General features: G+C 40.9%; 3 protein-coding genes across 6 annotated transcripts; 1 reads left to right on the top strand and 2 right to left on the bottom strand.

The window, feature by feature from the left end:
* Positions 1 to 146: 146 nt before the first annotated feature.
* LOC117523296 (beta-microseminoprotein) lies at positions 147 to 6017 on the bottom strand. Its single transcript, XM_034184786.1, has 4 exons — positions 5949 to 6017; positions 873 to 978; positions 485 to 587; positions 147 to 339 (listed from the first exon to the last, which is right to left on the bottom strand). The coding sequence occupies exons 1-4, from the start codon at positions 5949 to 5951 to the stop codon at positions 219 to 221; spliced, it is 333 nt and encodes a 110-aa protein (XP_034040677.1). The 5' UTR covers positions 5952 to 6017; the 3' UTR covers positions 147 to 218.
* Positions 6018 to 6262: 245 nt separating this feature from the next.
* LOC117523294 (sphingomyelin synthase-related protein 1-like) lies at positions 6263 to 17366 on the bottom strand. Of its 4 annotated transcripts, none has more exons than XM_034184781.1 (6): positions 17229 to 17366; positions 9969 to 10595; positions 8151 to 8246; positions 7854 to 7971; positions 7611 to 7761; positions 6263 to 7534 (listed from the first exon to the last, which is right to left on the bottom strand). In XM_034184781.1, exons 2-6 carry the CDS (start codon positions 10589 to 10591, stop codon positions 7230 to 7232), a joined length of 1293 nt encoding a protein of 430 aa, XP_034040672.1. In that variant the 5' UTR covers positions 10592 to 10595; positions 17229 to 17366; the 3' UTR covers positions 6263 to 7229. The 4 variants fall into 4 exon arrangements, with proteins under 4 accessions (XP_034040672.1, XP_034040673.1, XP_034040671.1 ...); XM_034184782.1 differs by having other exon boundaries at positions 9969 to 10592; XM_034184780.1 differs by lacking the exon at positions 17229 to 17366 and adding an exon at positions 16382 to 16479.
* A 2314-nt stretch (positions 17367 to 19680) lies between these two features.
* si:ch211-223p8.8 (dual specificity protein phosphatase 13A family protein) lies at positions 19681 to 20603 on the top strand. The gene is made up of 3 exons (XM_034184785.1): positions 19681 to 19968; positions 20040 to 20245; positions 20367 to 20603. Exons 1-3 carry the CDS (start codon positions 19715 to 19717, stop codon positions 20573 to 20575), a joined length of 669 nt encoding a protein of 222 aa, XP_034040676.1. The 5' UTR covers positions 19681 to 19714; the 3' UTR covers positions 20576 to 20603.
* The last annotated feature ends 478 nt before the right edge of the window (positions 20604 to 21081 follow it).

Genomic DNA, 21081 nt, shown 5'->3' with positions numbered 1-21081 from the left:
TCGGAGTCCCGCCGAGAACCAAGCTCTGCTGTCACACAGTGGCAGAGTTATTAAATTACATCCTGAAAATGACTGGTGTGTGTTGTAAAGCATCAGAGATGGAACTGGTTTTTAAGGTCAACCTTTATTGGAAATAAGACAAAAGATTAATCACTGGTTTGCATGTCAGCACCATAGACCGAGGAGGCTGTTTTGCGCACATGTAGGGTACACTGTGCTCAGACAGGGTTACACTCCTTTGTCTTGTCTGACTTCAGCACCACTTTGGCATAGCAGGCCTCCTTATTCACAACCAGCTCACACTCCTCAGGGATATCTATACTCCCTGGTTCCAGCATCCTGAGAGAAAAGGAAATGATTTTTAAATGTAAAACAGCAAGCGGCCTTCTAAAAAAAAAAAATAGAGGCTTGTGCACAAAACCATGCACAAGTGCATTCTGGATACACACTTTGATGTGAGGTGAGGCACAGATGGAAATCTTACTTGTTGCAGCAGGATATGCCTTGTTGTGTGCAGGAGCACTCCATGCAGTCTGTCACCCACTTGTCACCAAAGGCCCGTCGGGTTCCCTCCTTATCCACACAGCCTGCACAAAAACAATCCAAACCACAGCTCAGTCAGCCTAATAACCAAGATCACGCCCAGATAAATTTGTGGCTGTGTTTATTTGTGGGTGTGTGCATAGGTGGGATATGTTTTAATCTCATTCTCAGGGTTAAATAAACACAATGAAACAGGTGGAACGCACAGAGGTAATGACTCATTAAATTTTGAAAGCCTTCATCAAACAAGGCAGAGAAATATTATTTTCAATGGGTCTGTATAAACTGAAGTCTGATATTATCACATCTGTGATGCTGTGTATACACACCGTTTGGGGGGTTGTGCAGATCTGTAATTTCTAATTTATGGAGTAAGCAGGTGGAGTGACACATGACAACCAGTCCAAGCAGACATATGAGGACCTGAACAGAAGCCTGAAAGAAAATATGAAAAAAAAAGTCAGTTGAAAAGAACACAGAGTGCATACCTCCACCAAAGCCCTAGTATATCTCATTATTCTGTTAAACAAGCACTGTGCAGCTGTAGTTTTAAATATTAAATTTTAAAAGCAGTGCAATTCTAATTCATTCACTTATTTTATTGTTTCAACATCAGGGTGAGCAAATCAAGTGGAATGTTTCGAATCAGCTGATGATACAATGATGCTGAAAAATGAAGCAAACACGGAGTTGGCAAATCTTGCAGTTCCGTGAATGACTGCTTGAGTATGGCTGAAAAAGCGAGTCAGTCCACATAGAACCCCATGTTAAAATGGCTAACTTCACAGTGGAAATAAACATATGTACAGCCTGGTACAAAAAACACTTTTGGTCTCTATAGCTAGTGTCCATTTTCATGACAACTGTACAGTGGGTGAATTTTTTCATTACTCATCAGTTTAAGCTATTTTAAGTCAAAAAGTTACACATTATTAAGGCATGGTTTCTTCAAGTGACAGTTGCATGCTGAAGAGACATGTCAAGAACCCACTAGCAGAGCATTTTATTACAAATATCTGAGCTATTATAAGTTGCTGTGCAGTTAATTGTGCAAACTGACCATCAAAAAGTCATTACTCGAGTATTGCCATTGAGTGAAATTTTAGTATCATTTAATTTACGTTAGCACCATTAGTACCAGATTAGCTCTAATTAGCAGGTAGCTTGGTGACTTTCGTTCCAGTGATGCCACGGTCATTACTACGGCAATATGCTGCTCATACATTTAAATACCTGCACCGAAGCCACCCATTATGAAGAGCACCACCCATATAAAATAGACATTAATCAAACACATGAATCAAGTTGAGCTGTTAGCGGTAGCTTCACTTGTTTGGTAAGTGTGAGATGGGAGATGTGTTTGGGCTTCACTGCTCCCACCCAGGTCCTAGTCCTGCCCATGCTGCACCTCTTTAACCATTTATGGGTTGGCCAGAAGTCAGGCATTGCTAAGATGGTGACATTTGGAACCGTCCTATTTGAGCTTCAGAACTGCTCTTCAGAAGACCCGTGGATGATGTCACAGCGGGTTTGTCCAGTATATATACAGTCTGTTTGTGATGTTTTACTTTTGGTACAAACTCTAAAACAATGTTTGAAACAGGTTCCAAAACATTCCGGAGAAGTGCTTCCAAGTTAACCATCACTAATTTGCAGTGCTGATGCAAATCTTTTAACTATACCCAGTCATACATTCTATCTGTTGTTTAATTCTGGTTTTACTTCTGCATTCTATTTTATATAGTCCACATATTGTTATGTGGGCCCCTGAAGAGGAGGTACTGCTGGCCACCACCAGATGGCGCCATGCCACACTGGCACTTTTTGGCCCTTAGAGGGTGCACGGGCCGGTTGGCCTCTCTGACATCTCCAGGTGCGCTCGTTGGCTGTCAGCTGATTGTCATCACTATCATCCATAAAAGCCTGGGAAGGACACCATAACTCTGCCGAGTTATCAGCTTACGACACAGGTCAACCTACTCAGCCGTTTTGAGCCATACGGCCATTCAGTGTACTGAAGTCTTTGCAGTTGTGACTTATACTTGCAGCTTGTAGCTGGGTTTGAGAAAGTTGGAGGAGTTGGCGTCTCCACTCCTCACTTCTGACTTACTGAATATAACCATTGACACTGCACGTTCTCCAGTTTTCCTCTGTACTCTGGGACTATCTGGATTTATTCCTTCAGGAGGTTTTCTGTGAGTTGCTGACTGTTTGCTGGGTGTACACTCACCCACCTTAACCTGTTTTTCCTCCTGCCAGTAGTACCGGTCCGACAGCCTCGAGCGGGGGCCACCTGGGGAATCAGGTCTTGGCGGCTCTGGTGTATTGCAGGCCTCCGGTTGGCGGTGGGGCTTCGTGAGTTCCGGCTCCTCTCTGGATAGGCGTCTCCTACCCTCGGGCCTGCCCACGTGTCACCATTTTGTTGTTAATTGGACTAAGCGTATTCGACTTTGTTTGCACTTTTGCATAATAAATTATTTATTTGAACTCCTATTGACCGTTCATTTACACCCCTTAACGTAGGTCCGTGCATTCACTTTCCCAACACATACGAGGTCTGTTAGAAAAGTATCTGACCTTTTTATTTTTTTCAAAAACCATATGGATTTGAATCACGTGTGATTGCATCAGCCAAGCTTGAACCTTCATGCGCATGCGTGAGTTTTTTCACGCCTGTCGGTTGCGTCATTCGCCTGTGAGCAGGCTTTGTGTGAGCAGTGGTACACCCCTCAAGTTGGATTTTTATTGCGAATAAATGTCTGAATTTTTTCCAGAAACTGTGAGAGACCTCCAGGTGGACACCATTCGGAAAATTCAGATGGCTTTCAGGGACGATTTTATGGGAATTACACAGATTAAGGAGTGCTCCAGCTGGTTTAAAGACCGCCCACAGCTGCTGAGAGCGTGCCGCGCTCCGAGTGCCGATCGACAGGCTGAATCAACCAGATCATTTCCAACGTGAAGGCTTTGTTGATCCGGGACGTTGTCTGACTTACACAAAAATGGCAGGAGACGTGGACATCAGTACTTTTTCGGCACCTTCCACTGTTACAGGAGTTTTTTCATGGACAGAGGATGCGCCACGGAGCCGTTCATGCCGCGGGACAAAACCACCTCCGTGTTGGTCTCACAGGACGGCTTTGAGATGGCTTTCAGACGGCTTTTGGTGGTTTTTCAGTGTGACTATCTGAGAAATTGTGGATGAGCCTGGGCATGCCAGAACATGTCCTGTGAGGCTTCATCACGGCGTTGCTTTGCGCCATGCGGCACCACCGCGACGCACGGAATTCCTCCGCTCCTCTTTCCATGACAAAAACTCCTGTAACAGTGGAATGTGCCGTTCATTTCCAAACTGGACGCTGTGTTTTATCCGGGACGTAGTCTGACTAGCACAGGAATTGCGGAAGACGTGGACATCAGCACTTTTTCTGCACATTGAGACAGACGTGCGGAGGAATTCCGCGCGTTGCGGCGGTGCCGCATGGCACAAGGCAATGCCGTGATGAAGCCTCACAGGACATGTTCTGGCATGTCCAGGCTCATCCACAATTTCTTGGATAGTCACATGACTGAAAAACCATGAAAGCCATCTCAAAGCCGTCCTGTGAGACCAACACGGAGGTGGTTTTGTCCCGCAGCATGAACGGCTCCGTGGCGCATCCCTCCGCTTCTCTTTCCATGAAAAAAACTCCTGTAACAGTGGAATGTGCCAAAAAAGTACTGATGTCCACGTCTCCTGCCATTTTTGTGTAAGTCAGACGACGTCCCGGATCAACAAAGCCTTCACGTTGGAAATTATCTGGTTGTTTCAGCGGGGTTTCAGCCTGTCGATCGCTGTTCGGAGCGCGGTGCGCTCTCAGCCGCTGTGGGCGGTCTTTAAACCGGCTGGAGCACTCCTTAATCTGTGTAATCCCCATAAAATCGTCCCTGAAAGCCATCTGAATTTTCCGAATGGTGTCCACCTGGAGGTCTCTCACAGTTTCTGGAAAAAAATGATGCAGCAAAGCTCCAAATCGTTCAGACATTTATTCGCAATAAAAATCCGACGAGAGGGGTGGACCACTGCTCACACAAAGCCTGCTCACAGGCGAATGACGCAACCGACAGGCATGAAAAAACTCACGCATGTGCACGAAGGTTCAAGCTTGGCTGATGCAATCACACGTGATTCAAATCTTATATGGTTTTTGAAAAAAATAAAAAGGTCGGATACTTTTCTAACAGACCTCGTATATTATTTGCCCACATAGAGAGCATCCCACAGTTGCTAGCTGTTTAGCTACACAAAGTGAAGGAGCAAGCACACACCGTCTCCAGTGTTCAGGAGGCAGACACACTATACCGAGTTCAACAGCAACCGGTTGTAGCTTTATATCATATTCAGTGAAACCAATGCACCTTCATGAAACAATTATAAAACAGCTGACAGTAATCATTGTTTTAAATTTATATCATTTTAATAAATAAACTTAAAATCTATTTGTACATTAAATTTTGTGAAAATATCTGAATGCATTTTTTACCCGAGTCTTGCATAGTCAGATGAATTTTGTTTATTGTATTTTATTTCCATTACAGCAAAATCCTTTGCATCATGCAAAATCAGCAGCAATTCAGCTAAGCACATATTGGTAGTTCAGTGTTAAATTTCTGTCACTGTCCTGCAGTGCTTTCACAAACATGAATCTGTCACAGCAGACATTTTTGCCTGTAATCGTAATCTGATCAATTGACATGTCACGTGTATGGAGAAATATGGGCACTATTTAATAAAAAAATGGCACTTCAGTTTTTAAATGATTCAGCCAACAGTCCCACACTTTTATCGTGTATTTTTAAAAATTTTACCATTTCTGATACTACCTCTTCTCCTAACTCCTAACGATAAACCTCCCAGGAACACCCCCACCACTTCATCCCACATTTTGTGCCCCGTCACAAAATGAATTTGTGCTCCCATAACAAAAACTGTCACAAACCATGGATTTACTTTTCATGTCATCACAAACGGCAGTGAGATTGGGTTTCAACCTATCCATTGAAAAATGGTATAGAACTTGAAAAAAAATGTCTCCTGGAATTGTATTTTTATTCTTTTCCTTAACATTCTAACCATCTTCTCCTTGAAATAGCAAATTCATATCAAATAGGCTACTTTGATTTCCCCCCTATGTGTTGATGTACTGTTTGTTTCTTCAACTGCTTATTTTAAGCTTTACAAAATAAAAATTTCAGAGGGCCTCAATTAGAACCTTGTAATTCTTAATTAAAAAACGCTACACAGACAATCACACAATCAGAAGCACAAATAAATAATCCCTTAAAATTTTCTACATTAATGAAATTGTACAAGAATTCATATATCCTAACATGTTAACCAGTTTGCCTCAGTGTGAAATATTTACCATTGTCAGCGTGATGTGACTCCATCCAACTCAAAAATGAGGGCTGAGTGCTCATAGTCAACTGTTTAACTGCCGAGAACACTCCTCCATATCATATCGTTAATAAGATTAGAACAGTTTTGTGGTCAGTTGTTTGTTTTAAGGTGTGGAAGATCAGTTTTGTTGGTCAAGTAAGTACCACATTAAAAAGAAAGATTAAATGACTGATTTAAAAATGGCAAAGAATCTGGATTTGTGATTATTTTTTAAATTCACTTTATTTATCAATTGCCAAAAAAAAAAAAAAGTAAAAAAAAAAAAAAAAAAACAGCCAAGGAAACTGTCAGTGTTAAATACAATTAAATATAAAAACAAAATTGTCCTCATTATTTGTAAACATTAACTGGAGAGCCAAAAGGCAGATATGCATTACTTATACATTGCAAATAATGGCACAAATTGTAAACAAATTATCAAAATTTGTATCAACAACAATACAGTAAACAATGTCTATGTTTGGATCTTTGATAGACAGGAGTGTGCCAACATTAGTAATCAAAAGTCAGTGCAAAACTCATTTTTGGTCAATAACGCACCAAGAAAATTCAGTCACAAACATTTGTATTCTGTATATACTTATAACCAATGCTCTATATTAATTTAATACCGTTTAAAAAAAATACCTAAATCAAGTTTGCTGAGGATTAAATGGACAAACATTGCAATAAACATGTCAGAATCATCCAATGAAACGTGCATGAACTGCACAGATCTGTCCACAAAGTGTCCTTAATAAAAAAATAAATAATTTTAAAAAACAGGTGGTGCTTTTATGTTGCACATCTGACTTACTTTGGTAGCCAAATAGGTGCCAAAGCTGTTTGCTGCAAAGCATTTGAAGTGACACCTAACAAACAGGCATTATAACTGTGTGACACACTCAGTTTGCAATAAATATGGTGTGAGGCAAAGACGTCACAGCACCAGTGAAGCTGAAGCCAAGTGACAAATGAATAATCAAAGCGGTTATTTCAAAGGAAAATAAATGCCTGAAAACCTTTAAAGAACTGTCCAGGGTGCCACATCTATCCCTGAAAGGTGGAGGCCCCACAACAAGCTAGTTTGTTGCAGACAGCATCCAAATGAATTTAAAACACATGATCGGGCGACACTGCAAACATCTGTGCACATGTGAAAGAGGGAGTTGGTCTTACAGGTAATAAAATGATACCTGCCCAAAGCGCCACGACATTTCAAGTAAAAAGCTGCAGTTTTAGCATTACTTAAAAAGAAAAAAATACACTATCCAATAAGTGTCTTCATGAAGGAAGGTTTGTTAAAAGGCCAGTGGTACTGGTTGGGGACTGGCCCGTTCACATTGCACTCAAAGAAGGAGAACATGGGGAACCAAATTCGAGCCCTGCGGCTCTGGTGGTAGGCACGTGTGTTGGCTAAGGTGTGGTAGTACAAGAAGAGGCGGGTGGTGATGTAGAAGGCGATGAACACGTCGATGGAGTAGTGCTCGTGAGCCGCCAGGATGAAGAAAATCCCAAACAGGTTCAACACCCACGAGATGGTGTGAATCAGATGCCAGCTTCGTGGAGTGTCTGCAATGTTGGACACAGTAATTACTCCCACATACTCTGATGATGCAGAGTGGGGGGGGCAGACATTAGCACTCACATTCGGTGACAAAAAAGTTGAGCATAGTGATGACGACAGTGTGGCCGCTGAACATGTAGTCTCCACAGGTTTGGACTCCAGTCAGCGTCATTCCAAATCCACTCCAGATTGCCAGCGCCCTCTCTATCTTTGCCCAGGTATCGCCGTACATCTAGGGAACAAAACTCGACCTGTCAGCTATGCAGTATGAAAAATCGACAGTCCTTATCTAATCTGTGCAAAAATTACGTGTGTGCTTCCCACCTTACTCACACACTGTAGGTGTTGCCCAGGCACAGAGAGTGAGGTGACAAACATGGTGCAGCAACGGAGCAAAAACACCGTCCCCATCAAACAGCACAGGCGCCTGAAGAGAATGGATCTGACAGAGAGACATTAATAACTGTCACAAAATGATAAAAAAAGGTCACATTTTAATGCTTCAAAACATTTTTGTATTCAGATCAAATGATACCCTCATCTCAATAAGAAACAACCCATGCTGGTGAGTTTCACATGTTATTGTGGCACAGTGCATCCATAACAGAAATGTGGGCCAACCTGTGTTTGTGAAGCAGGAGGACCAACAAAAACATGTAGCACAGGATGACACCACATGCTTCAGCCATTGCAAAGGCCCAAGGAATTCTGGGAACACTGTCAAGAATAAAAAAATATGTGCATTAACGTATAGATTAGATATGTGCTGGAGAGCGTGGACATGAACTATGGAGTCTGGGTAATTGCTCAACACTGTTTACTAGTTAGATTAGATAGAACTTTACTGATCCCCTGGGAAGACTCCCTCAGGGAAATTGAGGTTGCAACAACATTGTGTAGCAGCACACAGAGTATCAAAGTGAAAAAAGTAAATGTTTTCAAATATAAATACACAAATGTAAATACCAGAAATACTGCTCGCTACTGATTTACTGGCTACTACTGTTCCTCTCCTTCCCGTCCTCTGTCTTCCTGTTACTTCGCTCCCTGAGTGAGGAGTTGTACAGTCTGATGGCCTGAGGGGACAAAGGAGTTTTTCAGTCTGTTGGTCCGGGGGTAGTTATCAAACCATAAAAAACAGCCTCCCACTTCCTACCACAGTCTCCTCATGGTATTCAGCATTACAGATGCACAAAGCAAAAACTGCGAATGGAGGACCACAAGGGTGAAGAGACGTTTTAAGGCCAGTGTCACGCAGGACAACCCAATAAGATTCGATAGCCCACATTCATCATGTATCTGCCAGCATTATGTGCTTCAGGCACATGCATATGTTGAGGTAGCATTATCTGGATACAAAATGGTGACCCAGTTTTTCCATTTCTTCAAAACACCAGACACCAGGGATGTCACCAATGCAGTTCCCACTGGTGCTACGCAAAGCACCAGTGGGAACTGCCATCTGTCGCTAGAGCAAACTATGACAGCAACAAAGAAAAGTGTGCATTTGATCTTCCTGATCATATCGGATGGTTATAAATGACTGACAGCTGAGTTGGAAAAGGATGACGTTCCAAGCTTTAAACATTTTATCAAGTCTACCTTGTCGTGACCAAGTTGAGATTAGCACAAAATATTGCATGAGTTAATTTTCACTTACAGATAATACAAGCTTTTCTTCTTTTACACTTAAATTAAACTTGTGTTGTAATTTTGACTCATTTCTGTAAAACATATTCATTATGAGCTGTCAGCATATACATTACTTTTTGCAGACAGAGCTGATCACTATAAAGTAATCCACTCTCTTTTTTAATGTCATCTACAGTTAGATGACCTCGACTTGACTTTCATGAGATAACTGTTGAATGTAAAAAATATGAACTCGTCTCTGTATGTGGTTGATGTGAGGATTTGAGTTTTTCAAAGGAGGAAAAAAGATGAGAAAAACACGATGGCCTTCTTTAATAAGTGATTGGCACAAGAGTCAGAGGTTTCTTGTTCCATTTCTGGGTATGTAGTATAATTTTTTTCAGGGTCATCATGAAAGAAGGGAGACTCGTACATTTCCTGCGAGCCATGTGATGAGTAATGACAGCTGAGGAACCCTACAAACATCAGAATTTTGAACATTACATCAGTTTAAACATGGCCACCGTATGACTCACTTCTCATAAGTAACATGTGAGTCTCTCAGGTTGGGGGAGGGATGTCAAAGCTTGAGATCACCTGGCCTGTATATTTTCCCATTTGTACCTGCTGCAACCTGCTCTTGATTGGCTAAACTCACCTGACTTAAGTAATTAACAGTCGAGAGTTTCTGAGGAAATGTCCTTCATCACGACTATTGGGCTGATAGAGAACAAGCTAAATCTGTGTCTATGTGAAATAAAAACCAGCTTTTATGCTGCACCAACAGTAAAGATAGATGGTGTGTACCTGTCCAGGAATATGTCAGGCAGTGGTGGATACGTCCTCATGTCTGGCACACGTTCATGCACGATAACCATGACAAACGAAGTGAATCCGAACACAAACATCACATAGATGGAGCTGAGGACCGTCTTCCACACCTCTGGGTCCAATCGGCCTGGCAGGTGCTCCTGACAACTCCCGTTGGAGTGCACGTGACACAGCCCCTCTCTTGTGCTATAACGTAATCTATCACGGTTCCTTTGCCGCAGCTCAGTCCCGTTACACTCACGGTCACTTATGCTGGACCTCCAATCAGCTCCATTACAAGTCCACTCAAACCCCACAGCACTCTGCAGAATTTCAGCTGAAAATCGGTCTGTAGGTCTCAAGCCCAGATCCTCTAACTGGGTCCGGTTCTGCCTCTGTAGTCGGCGTAGGGATAAGACTAATCTCTTGATATCTCCGAGCACAGTGAGGCCCAATGGAGGCCCACGCAGGTCAGCCTCAGTCAGAGTCAGCAGGCTGGGGCCATCCAGGCGGTGATGGGTGCACAGCAACTCCACATACTCCCCGAAACCTTCTTCCTGCAGCCACTGGGCCACTTGCGTGCAGTGCCAGGCCATCACATTATCTTGTGGTGGCACCATTCTGCTGCACACACAAATATAAATAGTTAGCGGTACACATCCTCCAGTAAATATACATCCTCCTATTGCAGGGCCCAGGGCTCTCAATGAGAAAATCTGCCTGAAGAGAGGGTGGGCCAATGCACAAGCATGGCCAATATCATGTACATCTGAATGCCAATTTCAATAAAATGTTTAATTTCATCACACAAAAAAGATATATATCACAAATAACTCACCTGATTGTGTCCATTTTTTGTCCTTTTCTCATTGATTCAATATACTCCATGTCATTTTTTTTTTTTTTTTTTCAGGTGGGTGTTTAACCAATTTTCTTCAAAAAGGGGGTGTGCTGTTGTTTGGCTCTGGTCCCTCTTACAAGCAAGTAAATACGGTTTTAAAAGCCACCACATGGAAGAAATGTTGAACTTAAACTACTGTGAACTGGATACCAGTCAGATTAATAGTAGTCTAATTTTTTTTAGTCATTGCAGTGCTAACCATTAAATAACATTTTCCTAACTTTTTTAGTTCACATAATTTACAAATGAAAACCATTCTCAGTAGCGAGCAGAGATGACTGTTCCTCTCCCTCACTCACACTCAAGATACTGATGAAACCTGCTCCCGTCCTCTGTGCGCTTGGGTTTTCTAACCTTTGACCTGCCAATAAGCTCACTAGTAGTAACACTGCTCTGACTGCACATCCTGCTGCTCCGAAGGTATGACTGGATAAAATAATCAGCTGTAATTAATGGCCAATGCCATCAACACCCCTTGCAATCTAATCTATGTCACATATTTGTGACAACAAAAGGACACATTCATACACACAAAAACTCCTATCTTGCAATGTTACAGAAAAAAAGTTTCAAAACATGGGTGTTGCTAAAGGTTATGAAATGTCCCAGAACAATGTTTCAAGTTTGGCAACACGAACTTGCTTCACAAGTTAGTATTGGTATGATTCCCAGCCACACATTCTATTCATTTGTAAATTCCAGTGTTACTTTAACATTCAGCTGTATTCTTTATCCTGCATTTGCGCACGTTTTCTCCCTGTGGTTACTATTTTAAAAGGTGTACAACCACTGAGCTTTTTAAGATTTAAATTGAAACAAGAATTTTCTTTGGCACCTCTATAATGTTATTTCGTAGCCTTTAAGCAAGAGATTCATAATATGACATTGCCAATATGATTAAAATGTGCGCTGTCTGGAAAAAAAAAAAAGAGTTCTCCTGAAGGGAAATTTTTTTTCTTCCAATATTTATTTCATTCATTTAAAAGAAAAACAGAAAAGCAGAAATGAATATATTACAAGACATTGAATGAAAAGGAGCAGAGGGAAGAACAAGTCTTATATTTTATGCCCCTTTTTACAATACAATCTTTCAATTTTAAGCATCATTATTCAACATTATTTAACAGATTACATTTTTTGACTTTGTCACATACCACTGACTTATTTCATAATTTTAGCCATTATTTAAAAGATTACATTTTTAACAGGTTACATTTTAGACTTAAAACATTTTAGACATTAACAGATTACATTTTAGACTTTGTCACAACCCACTGACTTATTTCATAGTTTCATACTTACTTAATACATCTAGTTTAATACGTTTTTTAAATAATTTAAGCGACCTTGATTCTTTGATTTCTTTGTTGAGGTTGTTCCATAATTTTACACCATTCACTGCACTCCGTTCCTTTACTTTGGTTCTGAATCTTGGTTTTTTAAAGACTTCTATTCCTTTCAAATTATAACTACTTACTCTTTTTTCAAACATATTTTGAATATTTATTGGTAAGGTATTTTTATTAGCTTGGTGCGTTGTTTGTAATATTTTCAAATCAATTAAATCATGAAATTTAAGTACCCTATACTTAATGAATAATGGATTAGATGGATCTCTAAAACGACTATTGCTAATCATTTTTAAAGCTCTTTTCTGCAGAATACATAATGGTTGTGTATAAGTTTTACATGTTGATCCCCAGATTTCTACACAATAAGTTAAATATGGGACAATCAATGAATTGTACAATGTTAATAAACCATAACTATTTAACAAAGATTTTATTTTATGCAAAACAGCAATGGCTTTCACTATTTTTCCTTTTGTGTAATTTATGTGTGACTTCCATGTAAGATCTTCATCAATCATGACTCCTAGAAATTTCGTTTCTTTTACTCTTTGTATGTCCATTCCATCTATTTTTAATGACACATCATTTTTTCCACTCTGTCATTAAACAATGTGAAATTTGTCTTATTAAGATTTAGTGACAATCTGTTTATATCAAACCAATGTTTAACTTTTTCCAACTCTGTATTTATCACTTGTACTACTTCCTGTATATCTGATCCAGAGTAAAATAATGTTGTATCGTCAGCAAATAATATGCTGCCAAGTACTTTAGATACATTCACAAAGTCACTGATATACAAATAAACAGTTTGGGTCCAAGTACCGACCCTTGTGGTACTCCATAAATAATGTTACACAATTCTGGTTTAGTATTATTTATCTGAACAAACTGTTTTCTATTTTCTAAGTAGCTTTTTACCCACTGATGTGCAATACCTCTAATTCCATATTGTTGTAACCTGTGAAACAATCTTGAGTGGTCGATAACATCAAAAGCTTTTTTCAGGTCGATAAAAATACTTACAAAATTTCAAACGAACAGACTGCCTTGAACTAGTTATGGTAGTGACTGTAGCAAAGTCATAGTCACAAATTACATGAGGGCTTCCCTCAAATTCCATGAGGGATGCTGGGAACCATACATTGACAGCCAGTCAGAGTAGAGAAAGGTACAGCAAAATCAGCTGGCTGCTCGCTCGAACAAAATAAACCAAGATGGCAGAAAAACCTCCAAAACAACGTCTTTATGTATAAATATAATATTTTTGTCATACACAGTGAGGCAAATAAGTATTTGATCCACTGTCGATTTTGCAAGTTTTCCAACCTACAAAGAATGGAGAGGTCTGTAAGTTTTATCGTAGGTACACTTCAACTGTGAGAGACAGAATCTAAAAAAAAACAAAAAAACAAAACAAAAACAAAAAAACAAAATCAGAAAATCACATTGTGATTTTTAAATAATTAATTTGCATTTTATTGCATAAGTATTTGATACAATAGAAAAACAGAACTTAAAATTTGGTACAGAAACCTTTGTTTGCAGTTACAGAGGACAGACGTTTGCTGTAGTTCTTGACCAAGTTTGCACACTGCAGCAGGGATTTTGGTCCACTCCTCCATACAGATCTTCTCCAGACCTTTCAGGTTTGGAGTTTCAGCTCCCTCCAAAGAATTTCTATCGAGTTCAGGCCTGGAGACTGGCCAGGACACTCCAGGACCCTGAAATGCTTCTTATGGAGCCCCTCCTTAGTTGCCCTGGCTGTGTGTTTTGGGTCATTGTCATGCTGGAAGACCCAGGCATGACCCATCTTCAGTGTTCTTACTGAGGGAAGGAGGTTGTTTCCCAAAATCTCACGATACATGACCCCATCCATCCTCCCTTCAATACAGTGCAGTTGTCCTGTCCCCTTTGCAGAAAAGCGCCCCCAAAAATGATGTTTCCACTCCCATGCTTCACGGTTGGGACGGTGTTCTTGGGGTTGTTCTCATCCTCCAAACACAGCGAGTGGAGTTGATGCCAGAAAGCTCTATTCTGGTCTCATCTGACCACATGACCGTCTCCCATGCCTCCTCTGGATCATCCAGATGGTCACTGGTGAACTTCAACGGGACTGGAAATGTACTGGTATGAACAGGGGGACCTTGCTGCCCTGCAGGATTTTAAACCATGATGGCATCATCTGTTACTGATGTAATCTTTGTGACAGCTCTCTTCAGGTCATTGACCAGGTCCTCCTGTGTTGTTCTGGACTTGCTCAGAATCATCCTTACCCCACAAGGTGAGATCTTGCATGGCGCCCAAAACGAGGGAAGACTGACAGTCATCATGTGTTTCTTCCATTTTCTAAGAATTATGCCAACAGTTGTTGTCTTCTCACCAAGCTGCTTGCCTGTTGTCCTGTAGTCCATCCCAGCCTTGTGCAGGTCTACAGTTTTGTCCCTGGTGTCCTTAGACAGCTCTTTGGTCTTGGTCATGGTGGATAGGTTGGAGTGTGATTGATTGAGTGTGTGCACAGGTGTCTTTTATACAGGTAATGAGTTCAAACAGGTGCAATTAACACAGGTCAAGAGTGCAGAAAAGGAGGGCTTCTTAAACAAAAACTAACAGGTCTGTGAGAACCAGAATTCTTGCTGGTTGGTAGGTGATTAAATACTTATTTCATGCAATAAAATGCAAATTAATTATTTAAAAATCAATGTAATTTTTCAGAACTTTTTTTAAATTCTCTCTCTCACAGTTGATGTGTACCTATGATAAAACTTACAGACCTCTCCATTCTTTGTAGGTGGGAAAATTTGCAAAATCGACAGCGGATGAAATACTTATTTGCCCCACTGTAAAAGTTAGTGAGAAATAAACACGTCTAAATCTAAAAAACACTGTTTTGAAACCAGATAACACCTCTTCAGTGATTTACAAGCCAACATACAGATGATCGCATGCATGCCCTGCATACGCACGTATTCGAGGTCATATTAAACTTTAATGTGATCATTTCTGAAGTGACTGCTAAAAAATCTTTTTCAGGATATTCCTGAATTGGACTTGGACTTGTGCTTCTGTGCAAGACTCCATGAAGTTCACAAAGCTGAGCTCCAGAAGCGGACGTATTGTTAAAATTTACCAACTTTTTATGCATTTCACAAAACTAAACCTAAACTCTAATCCTTATCATGACACCGGAAGCATACAATGCACTTCCACATGTGGAAGCCAGTTTCAGTAGTGCAAAAAATCCTGACTTTGTCCTGGTTCGCAGACTGTGTGGAACAGTTTCACCAACTACAGATGACATACTGGATCATAACCACAGGGTGTAACATTACAGGAAGCTCACCAGACCATTCAGTACAGAGCACAAGGCTCATGGTTCAATTTGCTGTTTTGCCCTTACCCATAATGCAAAGTATTGCTGGGCAGTGGTGGATGCATATGAAATTGTTGGAAGAGTTCTGCTTTGGTGCTGCTCTCTTTACTCTGTATTGGTGTTCTTTCCTTCAGCATTCTTTCAAAAAACAAAACCCACTGAACAAAAGTTAGAGATTTGCAGTTCACCTTGCTGGCAGTCACCTAATCTTTGCCAATCTTAGGCTCTCTATATTCCTGAAAAATCACGACTGAAAATGAAATTCCAATGACTTCATGCGCAAGCTCAACAATGCTGCGATGCATTGTCATTTTGTCATTATGTTAAATGACAAAATGCCAAATACACTTATGGCATTTTAAATCTGGGCTTGCAAGCATATCCTCCAAATGCCATACATTTACTTAAGTCATATTGTAATTTGGACTGCAAATTGATTAATCTAATGATTTTTATTTTATCTATTGATTAAGTTCTGAATTTTTAGCGTTAGTGATTTTTTTTTTGTTAATTTACCAATAAATCACAACCATAAATTATATAAATAAACTTTCAACCTAATATACAAATGATTTATGATAAAAAAAGCATTTATTAGACATATTTAAAAAATCCCAATATATAAAGCATAAAAGTACCAAAAATTATAAAGGCATTCAAGGGAAGAAATATGGAAGAAAATCTCTCACACAGCTTTGCCACTTTCTCAGACACAAAAAGATAAACACAAAAATAAAATCCTAACATTTTTCATAGGGCTGCAAGAAACAATTATTTTCATTACCAATCAAACTGTTGATTCTTTTCTGGATTGATCCATTTGTTGTTTGGTCCATAAAACATCAGAAAATGGTGAAAAATATCAGTCAGTCAGAAGATGTCTTCAAAACCCAAAGATATTCAGTCTACTGTCAGAAAGGAGGAAAGAAACCAGAAAATATTCACATTCAAGAAGCTGGGCATTTGGAAAAAAAAATAATACTCAAAATGATTTAAGGATTACCAAAGTAATGAGTGATTAATGTAATAGTCAACTAATCACTGCAGCTCCAGTTAAAGGTAGAATCCCCTTTAACATTTCTGCTTGCCAATGTGTGAACCCAGTACGAACAGCCACACCTAACTAATATCACAGTGCTGATAAGAATGCAGATTTATAGGTCTTATATCATACGTGTGATTATACATCGGTCATCCCAGCAGGGTTGGTCATGAAAGCTCTCTGAGGTCAACACAAACCCAAATATAGACGAACGGTCTGTGCAAATAAATATAAATAACTTACCCGTGCAGCTGCAGCCTGATCTGATCTGTGCAGAACTTAAATGATTAACTGGCAGCATCAAGCAGCTTGTCTGGCCTGAGGTTAACTTGGAGATTCCCAAAGTGCCATGTCAGCTAGTTTGTCTTCCAGTGATTCACACTCACACAGCACATGAATTGGTGACACAGTTTTAACAAGAGCCCACAGTCAGTCAGTCAGTCAGTCATTCAGTCCCCAATGACGTCACTTCACACGCTGACCGTTCTTATTAAGGCGTGGACGAGACAAAAACTACACGAAACTAGGAAAAAAAGTCCACTTGGGCGTTTCTAAAGATGACAATACGAACAGCAGTTCACTCTCTTACCATAAGTTCACAGTGACCCGCGCGTTGAAGTGCGTAGTTGAGCTGTTTGTCCGTGTTTCAGCTCGCAGAAGTGTCTCTTTGCCAACATGCTTCAGAACAACCAGGCAACAGCAAACAGGAAGACACGATAATAATAAACAACACGCGCGCCGCGAAGAAGAGCTGCTGGCTCCAGGCCCCCACGCTCGCCACAGCGACACCTACCGGGCAACAAAGGGAAACGTAGAATTTGTTTTTTAGGGTGACAAAGAATCATGATTTAGATTCGAGCCATGAGTATATATATATATATATACATCCATCCATCCATCCATTTTCTTCCGCTTTATCTGGAGTCGGGTCGCGGGGGCAGCAGATCGAGCAAAACTGCCCAGACCTCCCAATCCACACACACCTCCTCCAGCTCCTCCAGGGGAACATATATATATATATATATATATATATAGATAGATAGATAGATATAGATAGATATATATAGATATTCCACTGTTAAAGGAGATTTTTTTTTAATGAAAGACGTGCGGGCGGATTGCAGCGTCGGCTCGCAGCCACCACGACGCTCCGCCACTGGAAAAACACCTCTGTTGGAAGCCTTAAGGACAAGTTGGAACATGTCCAGCTGTTAAACAATTTCTCATATACTCACTCCACTGAAAGCCATCAAAAGCCGCCTGGATTTTACAAATGGTTATCAACACGGAGGTGTTTTTCCTGTGCCGCCGCACCGCGCCGGCTGCGTCCCGACACGCGGACCCGTCCGCACGTCTTTTATTTAAAAAATCTCCTTTAACAATGGAATATCCGGACAAAATGCTGAAACTGACTTCTTCTGAAACTTCTCTGTTCTCTCACGACGTCCTGGATCAATAGAGCCTGAAATGTGGATGTTTTTAGCTTGAAGCAGGCTGACGACGGCGCCTGAGAGTGCTGCACTACGTCTCACACCGTGGTAAGTCCTTAAAGCGACAGTATCACCTCAAAATCTCTCATCAGCCGTTAAAATTTTCACCGAAAACCAGCTTAATTTTTCGAACCGTGTCCACTTCGATGTGTCTCACAGGTTTAGAAAAAATTTTGATCAAACAAAGCGCCAGTCTTTCAGCAACTTCTCAGACAAAGGAATTCCGACGAGGGGCTGGACGACTCCTCCCACAAGGAGTGCTCACAAGCGAATGACGTCACTGACAGGCGTGGAAAAACTCACGTATGCGCACGAGGGTTCAAGCATGTCTGACGTAAAAACATATGAATGAAATCCATATAGTTTTTGAAAAAAATAAAAAGGACCTATACTTTATTGACAGCCCTCGTATATGCATAATGCATGAGGGAGTTTCATTCAAACAACAGATCCCATGTGCCTTTTGCCAAACTGCACATAAAATTTCTAGTCTTATTTTTAAGATAATCTTTCTCTGTGCCACTATGAATACAAAAGCCTGACTCCTCTACAACTGTCTGTGTTTTGGGAGCTTCCCTCAATGCTTTCCTTCAGAGTCACTCGGTGTGTGAAAAATTCCTATAACTCCTCCAGAACTGTCTGTGTCTTGGTGGCTTCCCTCAATAGTTTCCTTCACGATCACCTAGTGTCTGAAAATGTACTATAACTCCTCCAGAATTGTCTGTGTATTGTAGCTCTCCACACTACTTTCTTTTAGGGTCGCTCAGTGTTTGAGAACTTCCTACTCTGTTTACCACAGAGTACTATATTTAATTTCAGTTTTATTTATACAGCGCCAAATCAGTCTCTCAAGGGGCTTCACAAGGGCAAGGGCCAAATCAGCCCCAAAACAAGGAATAAAAAGTTAGAATAAAAACAAATCAAAATGTAAAAACACAATAAAATTAAGAACGACAGTGTGCAACATGTCAACACAGATAAGACTGTCTGTGTTTTCTTGATCATTAAATGGTAAAGAAAACAAATGAGTTTTTAACCTAAACTTAAATAAGCCAACAGAATCTGCCTGTTTTATCTCAATTCCCAACCTATTCCACAACCAAGGTGCATGACAAGAAAAGGCTCTATGACCAGCTGACTTCTTTTTCACCTTAGTATATTATATTTTGCAATGTTTACAATGAAATGAACATAATTCCTAAATGGTTAATGCAACATTTTTGTTAAACCTCTTGAATTAAAGCTAAAGCTCTACACTATAAGCACATTGTGACTGTTTCATTTCAACCTCATTGTGGTGGCACACTGAGGTAAAACCACATAGGCTGAGTCAGGTCAGCTGGACTTGTTTAGTTTGTTGAAGATGTTTCACTCTTCATCCATGAGTTTTTTCTGGAGTGAACAGTTCTGAGGCAATATCGGTTTCTGAGTGCCTGACCAAGTGTCTTTGCCAAACTGCACCACCTGTTTTTAACCATCAAGCACCGACTGAAGTGCTGCCGCGACTGTTTTCAGAATCCAACCAGAGGAATCACATGACAGAGTGGTTTAGTTTTAGGAAAAGAAGCAGAGACGGCGTGTTGAGATGAGTGAGAGAAAGTCGTTCGGTCCTGTGTCAGACACAAGAGTTGATGCACAACAACCTGAGCGGACAATCACAGGTGACGCAGACCCAGAAGACGATGATGAAAAGTGCAGATGTGCTACAGAGGATCCAGAAGGGATGAATTCCATGTGGGAGAGTTTGTCTGTAAAGGACCTGGAGGAGATTTTGCATTCAGCACCACCCTCCTGTCACCATGGAGATGAAGTATGGCCAAACCTCTACCTGGGAGACATGTGAGTGTCCTATGATTCAGGTAACAGGGTCCGGTTGGTTGTTAATGTGTTAAATGTGATTTGTGATTCAGGTACATGTCTCGTGACAAGTTCGGCCTCTGGCAGCTGGGCGTGTCTCACGTCCTGAACGCAGCTCACAGTAAACTGTGCTGTGATGATTTTTACGGAACAACAGTGAAATACTACGGAGTTCCAGCCAATGACTTGCCCACCTTTGACCTTACCCCTTACTTCGACCCTGCTGCTCAGTTCATTCACCAGGCTTTGACATCTGGAGGTACTGGAACTGTATCGGAACCCCTTTTTTCCCCCAAAGATGCGGTATTAAAGTCTGTTATACTCACTTGTTGGTGTTTTGCTGACCCCGCCCCTGTCGTCTGTGCCTCTTACGATTTCAGGAAAGGTGTTCGTACACTGTGCTGTGGGTGTGAGTCGCTCAGCTGCTCTGGTGCTTGCCTACCTAATGATTCATCACCATTTCAGTCTGCTACACGCGATACGCTGCGTGCAACAGAAACGCTGGATTTTCCCAAATAGAGGCTTCCTGCAGCAGCTTATTAATCTGGAGCAAAGGCTGCAGGCCAAACGGCCAATGAGGCCAAAATAAAGTTAGAAGGAATCTTATTGTCCACTCCTGTCCTTCCACATCTTCACCTGATGTGACCTCTGCAGTGATCTGTGGCATTATTTATCACAAGAGGTTGACTGTCATCCACTTCACGCTTTAGAATCCAGACATAAGTGCGAGTAGCAGTGTGTGCCTCAGGGCCACTCAACAAAAATATAAATGCAACACTTTTGGTTTTGCTCCCATTTTGTATGAGATGAACTCAAAGATCTAAAACTTTTTCCACATACACAATATCACCATTTCCCTCAAATATTGTTCACAAACCAGTCTAAATCTGTGCTAGTGAGCACTTCTCCTTTGCTGAGATAATCCATCCCATCTCACAGGTGTGCCATACCAAGATGCTGATTAGACACCATGATTAGTGCACAGGTGTGCCTTAGACTGTCCACAATAAAAGGCCACTCTGAAAGGTGCAGTTTTATCACACAGCACAATGCCACAGATGTCACAAGATTTGAGGGAGTGTGCAATTGGCATGC

The sequence above is a fragment of the Thalassophryne amazonica genome, chromosome 13 (assembly GCF_902500255.1).
Source record: "Thalassophryne amazonica chromosome 13, fThaAma1.1, whole genome shotgun sequence".
Taxonomy (NCBI): domain Eukaryota; kingdom Metazoa; phylum Chordata; class Actinopteri; order Batrachoidiformes; family Batrachoididae; genus Thalassophryne; species Thalassophryne amazonica.
The sequence above is the reverse complement of the archived record's forward strand: the minus strand, read 5'-3'. Positions and strand labels throughout refer to the sequence as shown.